This window comes from Ruditapes philippinarum, unplaced genomic scaffold (genome assembly GCF_026571515.1).
Source record: "Ruditapes philippinarum isolate M1 unplaced genomic scaffold, ASM2657151v2 ctg1666_1_1_1_1, whole genome shotgun sequence".
NCBI classification, from domain to species: domain Eukaryota; kingdom Metazoa; phylum Mollusca; class Bivalvia; order Venerida; family Veneridae; genus Ruditapes; species Ruditapes philippinarum.
The window spans coordinates 2,783-17,067 of record NW_026852677.1 but is presented as its reverse complement, the minus strand read 5'-3'; the positions used below and the strand labels follow the sequence as shown (position 1 = coordinate 17,067).

At 33.5% G+C, this 14,285-nt stretch overlaps 1 protein-coding gene across 1 annotated transcript in view; it reads right to left on the bottom strand.

Moving 5' to 3' along the window:
* Window positions 1-13,057, bottom strand: part of LOC132720981 (adhesion G protein-coupled receptor L4-like) — a 55,058-nt gene extending 42,001 nt beyond the window's left edge. Inside the window, exons 1-2 of the mRNA XM_060705230.1 lie at window positions 12,994-13,057; window positions 5,918-6,031 (exon numbers count right to left, since the gene is read on the bottom strand). Of these exons, the coding sequence (XP_060561213.1) occupies window positions 5,918-6,031; window positions 12,994-13,057 (178 nt within the window). The remainder of the gene's footprint in view (window positions 1-5,917; window positions 6,032-12,993) is intronic.
* Window positions 13,058-14,285: the final 1,228 nt, after the last annotated feature.

Sequence of the window (14,285 nt, the reverse complement as noted above, 5' to 3'; positions counted from 1 at the left end):
GTCTTAGGGGAGTTTTATTGGCCAGGTGTTCTTGTAGAGGTTAGACGATATTGTCAGTCTTGTGATATTTGTCAACGTACTATTTCTAAAGGTAGAATAAGTAAGGTAACTTTAGGTAAGATGCCTTTGATTGATACTCCTTTTAAGAGAGTTGCCGTTGACATTGTTGGTCCGATCGTACCTATGACTGATAGGAAGAACCGATATATTTTGACCATGGTAGACTATGCTACCAGATATCCTGAAGCAATTGCATTGCCTAGTATAGAGACTGAAAGAGTAGCCGAATCATTAGTTGACATGTATAGTAGATTAGGGGTTCCAGATGAAATGCTTACAGATTGTGGATCACAATTTACTTCACAGATTATGAATGAGGTTAGTAGGTTGCTGTCTCTTAGACAGTTAACAACTACACCGTATCATCCGATGTGTAATGGTTTAGTGGAGAAATTTAATGGTAGTTTAAAGCAGATGTTGAAACGGATGTGTAGTGAAAGACCTACAGATTGGGATAAGTATTTGAATGCTATGTTGTTTGCGTATCGGGAAGTTCCACAAGAGAGTTTAGGATTCTCACCATTTGAATTGTTATATGGACGTAGTATAAGAGGCCCAATTACCATTTTGAGAGAGTTATGGTCAGGAAAAACAGAGAATGACGAAGTTAAGACAACTTATCAGTATGTAGTTGATTTGCAAGAAAGACTAGAAAGTACATGTAAGATAGCACAGCAGGAGTTAGAGAAGAGTAGTATTAGGTATAGAAAGTATTACAACAGGAAAGCTAGAGATAGAACTTTTAAGAAGGGAAGTAAAGTACTGGTTCTTATACCTACAAAACGCAATAAGTTGTTGTTACAATGGAAAGGTCCATTTGTAGTTTCCGAGGTCGTGAACAAATTAGATTATCGGATAGACATAGGTAACAATAAGATCAAAACTTTCCATGCCAATATGCTGAAGAAGTATGTTGAAAGAAATTTCGAACCAGAACGAGGTGCATTGGCAAAGGTAAGTGCAGCTGTTGTAGAAGCGGAAAATGGGTATGATAGATTAGAGGAAGACGATAGTTTAGAAACAAGTTACCAAGATGATAGCGACATATTGTTATGTCCATTGAAGAAAGGTTCAGAGACATATAAAGATGTTCAGGTCAATCCTGACTTACAAACAGATTGTAAGACTCAGATTGCAACCTTGTTAAAGAAATTTTCAGATTTTTTAACAGATATACCCGGAAATACGTCATTAGTTCAGCATGACATTAAGTTGACTACGTCAGAACCTGTAAGGACTAAGGGTTATGCTATTCCTTTTCACTCACAGCAGATAGTAAAGGAAGAAGTTGATCAAATGCTAGAGTTGGGAGTTATCGAACCTTCTAATGCACCGTTTTCTAGTCCAATTGTCCTTATCAGGAAAAAGGATAACACGATTAGGTTCTGTATTGATTTTAGACAGATCAATAAATGCACGGTATTTGATGCGGAACCGATGCCCAATATGGAACAGATATTTTCGAAATTATCAAAATACAGGTATTTTTCGAAAATTGACCTTAGTAAAGGATACTGGCAAGTTCCTTTGTCTGACAATGCAAAACCTTTGACCGCATTTGAAACCCCGTCGGGACTTTTTCAATTCCGGAAAATGCCCTTTGGTTTAGTCAATGCCCCTGCAACGTTCTGTAGACTGATGAGAAAGGTTTTGAAAGATCTAGATCACTCAGATAGTTTTATAGATGATATTTTGGTCTATACAGTCACATTGCCAGAGCATATCAATGCATTATATGAGTTATTTACTAAATTAAGAGAGTCTAGGCTTACTGCTAGACCGTCCAAGTGTTTCATATGTTTTGAAAAATTGGAATGTTTAGGTCATATGATAGGAGGTAGTAAGTCCATTGAACCTGTTCTCAGTAAGGTCAAGGCAATTCAGAAGACCGAGAGACACACGACTAAGCGAGGAGTCCGGCAATTTTTAGGGGTTGTGTCTTGGTACCGGAAGTTCATCCCTAACTTTGCCGCCATTGCTGTTCCGTTGACCGATTTGACAAAAAAGTTTCAACCAAATCGTATTGAATGGGGTGAAAGTCAGGAAAAGGCTTTTCAGACTCTTAAGGCAAGTTTGACCGGTCCGCCCATTTTGAAATTACCAGATTTAGACAAGATATTTATTCTCAGAGTTGATTGCTTCTGATTGTGGATTAGGATCTGTATTACTGCAAGAACAAGGTGAGGAGAAATTCCCAGTAGCTTATGCCAGTAGAAAGATGTTACCAAGAGAACAGAAGTATTCTGTAATAGAGAAGGAGTGCCTTGGTATTGTTTGGGCAATTTCTAAATTTCACAGATACTTGTTTGGTAAGGAATTTATTCTAGAGACAGATCACCAGCCGCTTTTGTATCTTAACAAGGCAAAGTTAAGTAACTCTAGAATAATGAGATGGCCTTTGCTTTTGCAGCCATACAGGATGAGGATTAGAGCAATCCCAGGTAGAGAGAACATAGGTGCAGATTATTTAAGCAGGGTATAATGTAGAGTGTAGTGTAGTATTAATGGTGGTTATGAATATGGTGTACAGTATTTCTACTTACATTTTTGCAATTTGTCGTTTTCACTTTGTTGTATTTAAAGAAAATTTATCAATTTTCTTATTTAAAGGGGGGCGTAAATGTCACAAAGTGAAAGTACGTTTGTAAAATATTGCATTATATTTTCACGCCGAACCTCATTTTTACTCTATATTCATTGATGTGAGATTGCATCATCTTTTGTCCAATTTAGAGTTTTCGGGTGAAATTATTATTTAGAGTATTTTTATGGTTTGCATAATTTTTCATGTCTCAATTTAAACATTTTGCCGTTTATTTCACAAAAATCCTTTCAGTAATAAGAAAGTTACATTTTTGTTTTATGAACCAGATATATGTATTATGTCTGTATTTGAAGGACGGGCCTTTATTTTACATAACTATTTTTCCTGCCGTCAAAGCTTTATTTCGTGCAAATCGATTTTTCATGTTTTGCACGATCTGTTTTCCCGCTCAGTACTCAGTAGTTTGCTATATAATGACTAAATTTTAAGTGATATATTGCAATGCACTGGACGTTATACAGGTCACTATGACGGTGACAGACAAATTATATTTGTCATAAAATTACAGCTTGTACAAGGTAAATTTAAATTGCTAGTGATTTTGTTTCATAAATTTTTGCTATTTCGTAAAATACTATTTTCTATTAGAATTATAGTTTATTTGATTCAGGTTTAGTTATTTGGCAGTAATTTATTGTTTTCTAAATTTTCTAAATTTTTGCAGATTAAATTTTAAAAGCTCTTTTTATTCTAGTGTTTCGCTATTGTAAATTTATACCGAGACATGTTAATTGATGTATGTTAATTGAAGTTTTAATTATATTGTAATTGTATAGGAGCTATGAATATTTTATTCATAAATAATTTATTATGGTTCTACCGTATTTGTGTAACCTTATGTAAAATGCTGCAGTATCAATTTAATTTACGTTATCATCTTACTTCATTTCATTTATCATCAGTTTTTGTTATAAGTAAATTCAACGTATCAAAACTAACGTATCTCTAGAGAAGGATCTTCAGTGGCATGATTTTGGAAGACGTTTATTTATTGGTGGTTATTATGTGGCGTATATTTGAATATATTTGCAACGCAGTATTATGCGGATGTGATTGAATTTTTGTTCCACGGAATGTATGGTGTACTATAGTGGACATTTTGTTTATTCAAAGAAGCACGTTATTTTATTGGAAACCGACAAAGGTCGATTCTTTTCCAAGGGACTTTATTATACCCTTATGTTCGATTATCATGGAACTTATCATGTTTATACTTTGTAGCTTCTTAATTGAGGACGCACCCGAAGATGACACGGGCCCTCCACACGTATGTCCATGGCTAAAGGGTGACGCATGCCCTAGTTCAGGATCCTATCAACTGTGCCAACACTGTAGGAAGTACAGTTACGCTTGATAAGATTTTATACAAGACGCCCGCCATTGTGACGAATTTTGTTCAACAACGCCACCACTTTATTGAAACATCATGACAGAAACTTTACGGGAGAAATAGACTGAGATACGTTGATAGTGTTTGTTTGCGCAGTGACTTTTCATATATAATCATTTTTCATTCATAAATATTCATTTCTTGTAAATAAATTTGTATATATTTTTCTGTTCTGAGTTGTTGGTTGTTTTAGATAGCAATTGTGGTCGGCCTGGTATCCCAGCGTAGTCCCTATTGTGACATACAGTACAACCATATAAATGCTGCATTTCCTGTGAGGAACACAGTGTGAAATCGTGCCAATGCTGTTTTTTTATTATGAGGTACACAGTACAACGCACTGTCACTGATTTTAAGCATATCCGTCTTCTACATGACAATGTCCCCTCTCATACTTCCGCTATAGTTTCGGCGTTTAAGTAACTGTTTTGCCTCACCCCTCGTATTCTCCAGACCTTGCCCCCTGTTATTTCTTTTTTGTTTCCGAAATTGAAATCCTTCCTTGCTAGGCGGAAATACAAGTCCCGCAGGCACTTGGATCTGCCAGTTATCAGTACCTTATTACTGTGCCCAAATCAGCGTACCGTGACGCCTTCAGGAAGTGGATACATCGGCTGAAACTTTGCATTTCTAGCCATGGGGAGTACTTCGAGGGCATGAAATGAACACTTTTGAGCTAACTTGAAATTTGAAGTCTCCAGATAGAAATAAGCAATACAATTCGAACATCCCTCGTACATGTATAATATAATAAACAGAAAGTTTAAGAAAATATATAAATACAGGATTTATTTTGAAATATTTATTTTCATACTACTCGATATAAAAATAAATCCTGTACTTATCTAAATTTTAAAAAACAACACTTGAATATTCTCTATATAATGTGGGATAGTTTGGAAATCCCCATTTTCATTGAAACCCCGGTTTAGGTCTCGCTTTTTAAGTCCTATGTAATTTCCCATTTGCAACCGTTCTTTCTGAATTTATGTTTTTTATTTATTTATTTATTTATTTATTTATTTATCTATTTGTCTGAGAATTATTTGACTTTCTGTAAAAGTTACACTGAGAACTGAATATCAATTGGATTTATATCGGTCATTTAAAAGTAGAAAATGAAGCCATGGAATCTCATTGTCACTCTGAAATTATTAAAATAACGTAAAAGATATTCATGTCTACACTCTTAGATAATTGTAAGTAGTGTGGAAAACAAACTTTCAACGTAAAATGTCTACGATATTTGAGATCTATGAACCTTGCTTTCTATCATTAAACATTCTTTATCATTTTATACTGTTTTTAAAATTTCACTTATGTCCTAGTAAAAAGCCTATTTGACACAAGAATTTGCTGCTCTATAAATTACATTTATTAAGTATTTTTATGTCTTGTTGATTTTAACGAGACCATCAATAGCGTTCACGATCCAAGAAACTCATGTGCATCAAAACACCGAATGACACCAAATAAAAAACGTAAAAGCAAGTATACTATGGCCGAGTAATTTTTATTGATACTTTTTTTCACAATTTGAATAGGTAATATGGTAATATGTTCATGCTGCAAATTTAGTAAAGTTTAATAAGACATCATATCAAACATGAGATGTGATTTTCAAAACTAAGTAAGTATAATTAAATCGATATGATTCAAATGTCATGAATGTTCTTAGAAAATTAGAAATTTTTCAATTGAAAACAGTGTTAATCAATATAATTCTATATTCTCCAACTTTTGACCATCCCTACCCCAACAACCGATCGAAAATTTAATTATGCCCTGAAACAGTGAAGTGAAATTTAACACTCTACTCAATTAAATATTTGACCGAAAGGATGATTAGCTGAGGTACCTACTGTAAAAACAACGGGCATTGTTAACTAGGACATAACTAGATGGACACTCGCATTCTCTTGCACTGTTACAAGTAAAGTTGTTTCCCCAGGGACAGTCTGCATCACTGCTGCAAGCTGAAATACAGACAATATATCTTCAAGAAAATGAACAAAATACATAAAAGGAATATGTCATTCGTAAAAATACAGAAAAACTTGCAGGGACTCAAAACTTTGAAATCAAAATCTTGTAATATCGCTTATATGTTGTAACGGTTAAATGCCGTGCAAATGTAAAGAATATAGCTAGCTTTAAATGAAACAAGAACACCGCTAAGGCTGGAAATAATTCGCCCAAACACGATTTATTATCTATTCAAAATCCATATGTCCTTGAATTATACATGTACTACCAATTATTTTATCAAGAATAGTTTATCTTGATCAATTAGCCAATCCTCTGCAGCAAACGCAATACAAAAACGGTTAACAAGTTATTAGGCACTTTTCAATGAACCTACAAATAGTTGTCGACAAGCGAATTACATGCCTAAAAGATTTAAATGATTCAGAATTAACAGAAATTAAATGAACGTGACATTGATTGCTTGAAAATGGTGTACTGGTGCTTTGATAGATAAATGAAAATGGTGCACTGGTGCTTTGATAGATGGATGGATGGATGGATGGATGGACGGACGGACGGACGGACGGACAGATAGATGGTGATACCAAGCGTTTGCGATTTCCTTTAAAAACTTTCCTCGATATGAATACATTTAAAAATTGTTTAAGACATGCTGCAAATAGCTGATATTGAAAAAGCAATGTTCAGCTAAATATTTTAGTAAAGCACTAAAAGATAATGCTTGTCTTGTTAAGCGATATGTGATAAATGTAATTAACTATCCATTTATATTTTATACTCTCCGCTACATCTTCCACTCTCTTCCCAGGGATTGTAAATGTAACGATAATTACTAACTCGGAAGTATAATGAATTTGTTTGTATCCTGTACAATTACGAATGATATATGAAGACGTTAATATTTCGCCGTAATATGCGTCAAATAGGCATGCCATTGTTGGTTATATTACTAACAGATTGATACACGGCAAAGTAAGGCCGGAAGGTAATAATCGGCCTGAAAAATGAATAATGCCCGATTATCTCTTTCCGGTCTGTCTATGACATGTATTAATATCTTTAATACACATTTGTGATATACTTAAATGAAAATGAATAATATGATGCCAAATACAGTTCATGAAACACACAGGCAAACGATACAAGAACAAAAAACCGTTCTGGGATAAACATTTGTCACAGCTTTGGAACAATATGAATGTGAAAGAACGGACATACTTGAAATATAAAGACGTAAAATCAGTTCGTAACGCTTTACGAATGGAATATATTACTGCAATGAATCTGTTTTTAAAGCAATAAGACGAACAGAACGCCAATATCGTGAATCAGTCTGCCTAGAAATAGAAGGTTTATGTTCAACTACGTTTAATGGACTGTTAGGATAAAATTCGGAGATTAGGACCTAGTCAAAATACAAATATACCAATAGAACAGGTTGAAAATGACGATATCTTTACCGACGAAAATCGAGTGTCTGAAAAAGGAAATGTCACTTTGAAAACTTTTAAAATGGTGAAAATGACAGTGATTTTAATGAAGGGTTTTTTCGCCAGAAAAAGGTTCATAAACAGATAATCGAGTTAATCGCAGTTCAAAATCGGTGAATTATCGTTAATTATCTGGAAACAGTCGACAAATATATACCTTGGTGTTATTTTACATGAAAAACACGTCTTCAACTACAATTGCGAAACCCCCTAAATACTGCCTGAAGGGCTCTTGGTATTTTTATTTCATTAATATTGTTGATTTTAACATTTGAAAAGTTATATCATTCATGTGTTGTCCCTATTTTGGATAACTGTGTTTCCATTTAGGGTTTCAAACATTTTCAAGCGGCGGACAATGTTTAAAATCGTGCGATTCGCTACATCTTAGGCGTTCACAGATTTACACCAAAATAATTGGGAAAAACAGGTTTGATAACGTGTACCTACAGAAAATAGATTTGTATTATCCGAAATTGGAATAGACTACTTAAATTAAGTGATGAAAATATTACAAAACGAGTGTTTAACACAGGCACAGATTTCGATTACTCAAGCGTAGCGAAGAACTGGTGCAATGAAGTGAAAACCATTATGTCTAGATTAAACTTATCCACCCACTTTGGTAACAAATTAACCATTGATATGGATTATGTTAAATCGAAAATTTCCGAGTATTATGCAAATACATGGGCATTTTAAAAGGTGCCTAAATTAAGGACTAACTAAACTGTTAAGACTCCATTTTCATGTGAAAGCTATTTGTCACAGATTCTTAAAGGAAATGAACGCTCAAACTATGCATAACTATGTTTGCGTATAGAAATGTATTGACATTATAACAAATGATGACAAACACGGAAAAATAGTAGTTTTATTAAAAATCACAAAAACAAAATAATAAAAGTTTTTGTTAAGCATTTTGTTAAAGAGAAATTTGCTGTATAATAGGTAAGTGACGTTAAACGTGCCAATAGTAAATCATGATGATATATAGACTGTCCATAACTGTTATTAATAGTTTTTTTTATTACGCTTAAGATTATCATAAAATCAAGCAAATCGTGCTTATGATGTAAACTGTCACGTAATAATGTTTTAGTTTGTGCACGTACTCGTATTCAGCGGGTCGATTATGATTCTGAGTTATCAGCCCAAGACCGCAAACTAATAATCGGTCACGTGACGCTAGTAACCAGTTGAAATCATAGTCAATTTTTTTACTATGTATAGTAACAAATGTATTGATTTTTTTTCTAACAAACCGCTTACTTCACGAACTGCAATATAGTCAACCTGGATGTTCATCACATTACGTATGATAAGTTTGGGTTATTAATAACTATCAAGGATGTCCGTTTAGTATATAAAAATCACACAATAGATATAACAATTCTTACATTTAACAGGGATGTAGATAGTTTATGTGTCTGCATATAATTACTGCATATAAATCCGGTCGCATGACAGGCAATGCAATGTGATCAAATGCGGTCGTATTTCATCTCAACAAATCCATCCACTCAGTGCATCATACATGATACAAACAGGATATACTTACATACATACACACACACACACACACGCACGCACGCACGCACGCACGTACATACATACATATGTGACGGAAACGTACTTGATGGGTAACTCTATTGCCTCCCCTTTCTATAAGTTCGCCATTTGTATTGGAAAAATATAATAATGTATTTGTAAATTTATCATGGTATAAGGAGTAGGTATTTTAATCATTTTAACCTTCAAATTTGTATAACTTTAGGGTATCCTTCAATGTGTTTATATATTCAAAATAAGTTATCTATTGTTCACAGTAGTTCATAAGAGAAATAACTTTAAGTAACAGACGCTTATAAGATTTTGTTAGAATCAGTATCAAGAACCGTTTTATTTTATAAGCCAATCACAATCATTGTTTTTATTTACCGCGGAGATGGTTCACTCACTAGTATAAATACAGCGAGCGCAGCGCAAAAGAGTCAGTTTGGTTTCGTCCGTGGGGAAGATCAGAGCAGTTTCATATTTACTAGTACCCAGGCATCTTAGATACTGGTGCTAAAAATATCTTGCTGCTTCTGTGAATCCTCTTCGATAGAAGAAAGTTTGAGAAATGGGTATTTTAAGTTGGTTTGAAGATGTATACATATAGAACATGTAAAAGGGAACGACGTAGTAAATACATACTATAGTCTGTCCCATCAAATTTGAACATTCCATTTTTTATTTAATATAATAGTAAAACCATTTAAATTAGTGTCATGTTTACCCTGACGTCAATATCTCTAGGCATGTTTTTCATTTTTTTCATAAAGTCAGTAATATGGTCAAAATGTTAAAATTATAATTTTTCCCGTTGACTTACGTTGTAACCTGACGTGACGTCTATTTCAAAATGGCTGCGCCCATATAGACGTCATTTAGGGTTCGTCTCACAATTAGCGTGAAATGTACTCGGTAATTATAAAAAAATATTATTCCTATTCACTTACTGATCAATAGCTAAATGTTATTGATCATTAAAATAAAAAATGACAAGAAAGTTGGAGTTAAAAGGCAATTTTACTAGCAAACCATTATTTAAAATAATCAAAATCATTGAAGTGAAAATATCAGTAAGGTTTATAAATTCTTACACACAAAGATTTAATTAATTACCATGATATACTGTCGTATTTTATATTTTTTAAGAGAAACAGAACAATGAAGTGATTTAATTAGATAGCTTTTCAATCAAGCGCGTATCTTGAATACCGCAACGCGTCGTAGGGGAACGGGAACTCTAGCTAGAAGACTATAAAAATAATTAATGTTTTATTTACATAATTCTGTAGTTGTCTGAATTCTGTCCATAAGTGTATATCACGTCTATTCAAAAAAAAATAATTAAATTAAGTTTAGTAACCAGGTTCGATGGGATACAAAAATATGTTAACCTTGTTATTTCGGGTGCGATGTTCGTGCGCTAAAACTTTCCGTAGGTTTCAACTTTCACAAGAAATCGCCAACAAATACTACATTATCATGCAAATCTGACAAAAAAAATATAAAGAAAACTGATTCACTATACGTTCAGCATTGGTTTGCTTGTTACCACAGTGTCTACTTTAACTAACTCCCTCGCTAACGAGAGAACCCAGACTTGCGTTCGAGGAAAATGTAAATTATAAGAACTTTCTAGTTTAAGCAATCAAACGTAGGCCTATATACTTTAAGCTCGTAAATACAGATTTAACTTTCCGTCTCACAATACAACAAAATGTCCAGAAATACCGGCGGTGATTTGATATTATTAAGAGTAAGGTTCAATAAGCGACAATAAGTGACTCAAAGTGTGACATATAATTATTTTGTCAATATGAAGGATAGATCGAGTCAAAGAGAAACACTGAGTGACGTTCTCAATAATTTTAGCCTTCATAAAATTTGAAAATATTCAGTGAAAAAACAATAGATCTAGCATATTTTTCGCGGGAGAAAAAATACCGCGTATTGTATATTTTGTAGCTAAAAGAGTAGGACTTACAGAAGTCTTGAATAACGAGCTAATATGTAGGGAAATTATTTCTGAGAAATATAAAAACATAGTTCAAAAACATACAATCAAAACGAATGTTATATGTAATTAATGGAAGAAGTATTGTACTGTTGTAGATTCATGTCAAAAAATTAAGTGTGTTTAAAATTATTTTTAAATGTTATCAAAAGTTTGAGATTATTAATATATGAATTGAAGGTGTAATTTTTACAGTTAAGTTGCAAAATCTGGGTATACAAAAATTATTTTAAATGCCATCAGGACAAATTAATCTCAACGCTTAAAATTATCTGGTTGAGGTTACATATGCCTAACCGCCCTCTGTCAATGCCGCAACTGGAATCATCCATAAAAAGCGCGAGGCATTTTTGTTACGTCATATATTTCGTAAATTGTTGTTGACGTAATAAAGTTTTTTTCGTCAGGAATCCATAAGCATTGTGATGTTGACAATTAATATTGATGGGCCGTTCTTGAATTATGGATTTGGAACATGCTGAATTATGATGTTTCATTTACATATTTCATTTGCTAACCCAGATAACTCCGCAAATTGGACAATGTTTTAATAATGAGACGGATAATGGGATTATCAGTTTAAAAAATCTGGATCATCAAAAGTGTAGGAGTCATGACTCATGTCATTCAGAATTTTTGAAGTAAAAAAGTGGTATCTACGGAACTGGATAGAAACTGGCAATGAAGGAATCTTCAGAATGCGAATTTGTCGTGACGTTAATAAAGTTCATAGTGATGGAGCGAGTAATCTTCAAACATATATACAACCATCTACATTCAAACAATTTGATATATCCCTTACAGTCAGGTTTTCTCCCTGGACATTCAACTGTTTATCAATTAATAGACATCTATCATCAAATTTGCGAATCCTATGACAAAAAACTATCGACCTGTATTATTTTTTGTGATATATCAAAAGCATTCGACAGGGTATGGCATCAAGGTCTGCTTTTTAAACTAAAACAATATGGTATTAAAGACCAGCTTCTCAGTTGGGTTACTGATTATCTCTCTGAAAGGAAACAATCGGTCTTTATAGGCTTCGAGCTATCTTCCATCCTTAATATATCTGCAGGCGTCCCTCAAGGCTCAGCCCTTGGGCCTCTATTGTTTTTGATTTACGTCAATGATATTGCCGAAAACTTACTCTCTATTACTCGTCTTTTTGCAGACGACAGCTCTTTAGCTGTTTCTTCAAACAATATCGGCTTCATTGAAACAACTTTAAATCGTGACCTTAATATCATTAATGAATGGTCTAATCAATGGCTTGTGAGTTTCAATCCCAATAAAACTGAAGTTATGTTTTTCTCTTCAAACACAAATCCTAAGCCAATTTTATTCTTTGATAACAATCTTCTTGACTTTGTTGATCATCACAAACATTTAGGCTTGACAATTTCTCATGATCTCAAATGGCATGAACATATCGAAAAAATAATGTTATCAGCGTCAAAAGTTTTAAGTACAATGCGTGCATTAAAATTCAAGCTTAAACGATCTACTATGAATAAAATATACATCTCTTACATGCGTCCTATTTTGGAATACGCCTCAGTAGTGTGGGACGGTTGTACATTAAAAGAAAAGCAGTCACTTGAACAATTGCAATACGAAGCCGCGCGCGTCGTTACTGGGTTAACTAGGTATGTATCGATAAATTCATTGATTAAAGAAGTCGGCTGGGTATCTCTTTCTGACAGACGTAAAATTCAAAAGTTAATCACTATTTACAAAGCAAAAAATGGCCTTGTCCCTCATTATCTTGAAGATCTCTTCCCAAGTACTGTTACGTTTCAGAAACATCAAACTATCCACTTCGAAATAATAACAATTATGCAACATTAGCTCGTCGTACTGAAACGTATAATAAATAGATCTTTCTTACCTTCAGCAACTGAACTTTGGAATTCACTTGATGCTAGTATTCGTAATGCGGAATCACTAAACATATTTAAAACTAGAATGAAAGAAATGTTCAAAGCTCCTATTGTACCTAAACATTTTTTAATAGGTGACAGATTATTATCAGTTTTACACTCACGTATAAGAAACAATTGCAGTGACCTAAATGGTGTAGTTAGAAATCATCTTAGTGAAAATCCCACATGTCATTGCGGAAATGCAGTTGAGAATGCTGAGCATTTTTTCTTTAAGTGCCCGAGTTATCAAACGCAAAGAATAACACTCTTTACAGAAACTAGGACGTTCCACCCACTGAATACAAATCTACTGTTACTTGGTAGTGATAGCCTAGCATCGAAAGATAATGAAGTTATATTTACTGCTGTCCATAAATTTATTAAAAATACAAATAGATTCACTTATACCTAAACATTAAACCTTTATCATGTACTTAGCATATTATATAAGAAGTAATTACAAATACACTGTACCCAATATAAAGTAAATGCACATAACAGCCTTAACGAAACCCGTGACACTAAGGGGTGGGGTGGGGGTAGGTAATACTGAATCCTAAGATCATCCATATCTATAAATTGATAAAATACATGAACGTTGATTTCTATCTGTTCGATTACTTTATTGTATATTGTTAAAAATCGTTTCTTACGATGCATTCCATCAACAATTATACATGATATACACTATGTTTATGTTATATGCCATTAAGTATTGAATATAGTTTTTTCGTTTCATTATCTACCGGGGAGGGCCGACCGCTAATGTTGTAAGAACTTGGGCCCAACCCGTTTCCTTTTGCTGTTTAAAATACATATGAAATTTGTATCTGTATTGTATATACATGTATATAGCAATAAAATATGATTAAACAATAGGGATTCTATTCAGCTTAAAAGTAAGTGCAATTTCTAGGTCTACTCCATGTGACTCGGTGTTCTTGTTGCTTATTTTTCATTTTTTAAAGTTTTCCATCATGCATTGCAACTAAACTGTTACAGCTTTGTAAAATAATTATGAAACGACCCCGAGAACCTCATGTATATTTTAGAAACATGGCACGTGCTTTCTCCCGTTAATCTTCAAATGAAGAGTACTTCGGCAATGGCTACGAAAATAAACAACAGAGATTTACCATAGAGAAATTAAAATTTGCTTTCACAAGAAAAGTAGACACTTCAGAGTAAAATCCTGAAAAATCTCGAGGGTGACTTTTTTTTAGTTAACAAAAAAGTTTTATTTTTTATTCAACGTCGT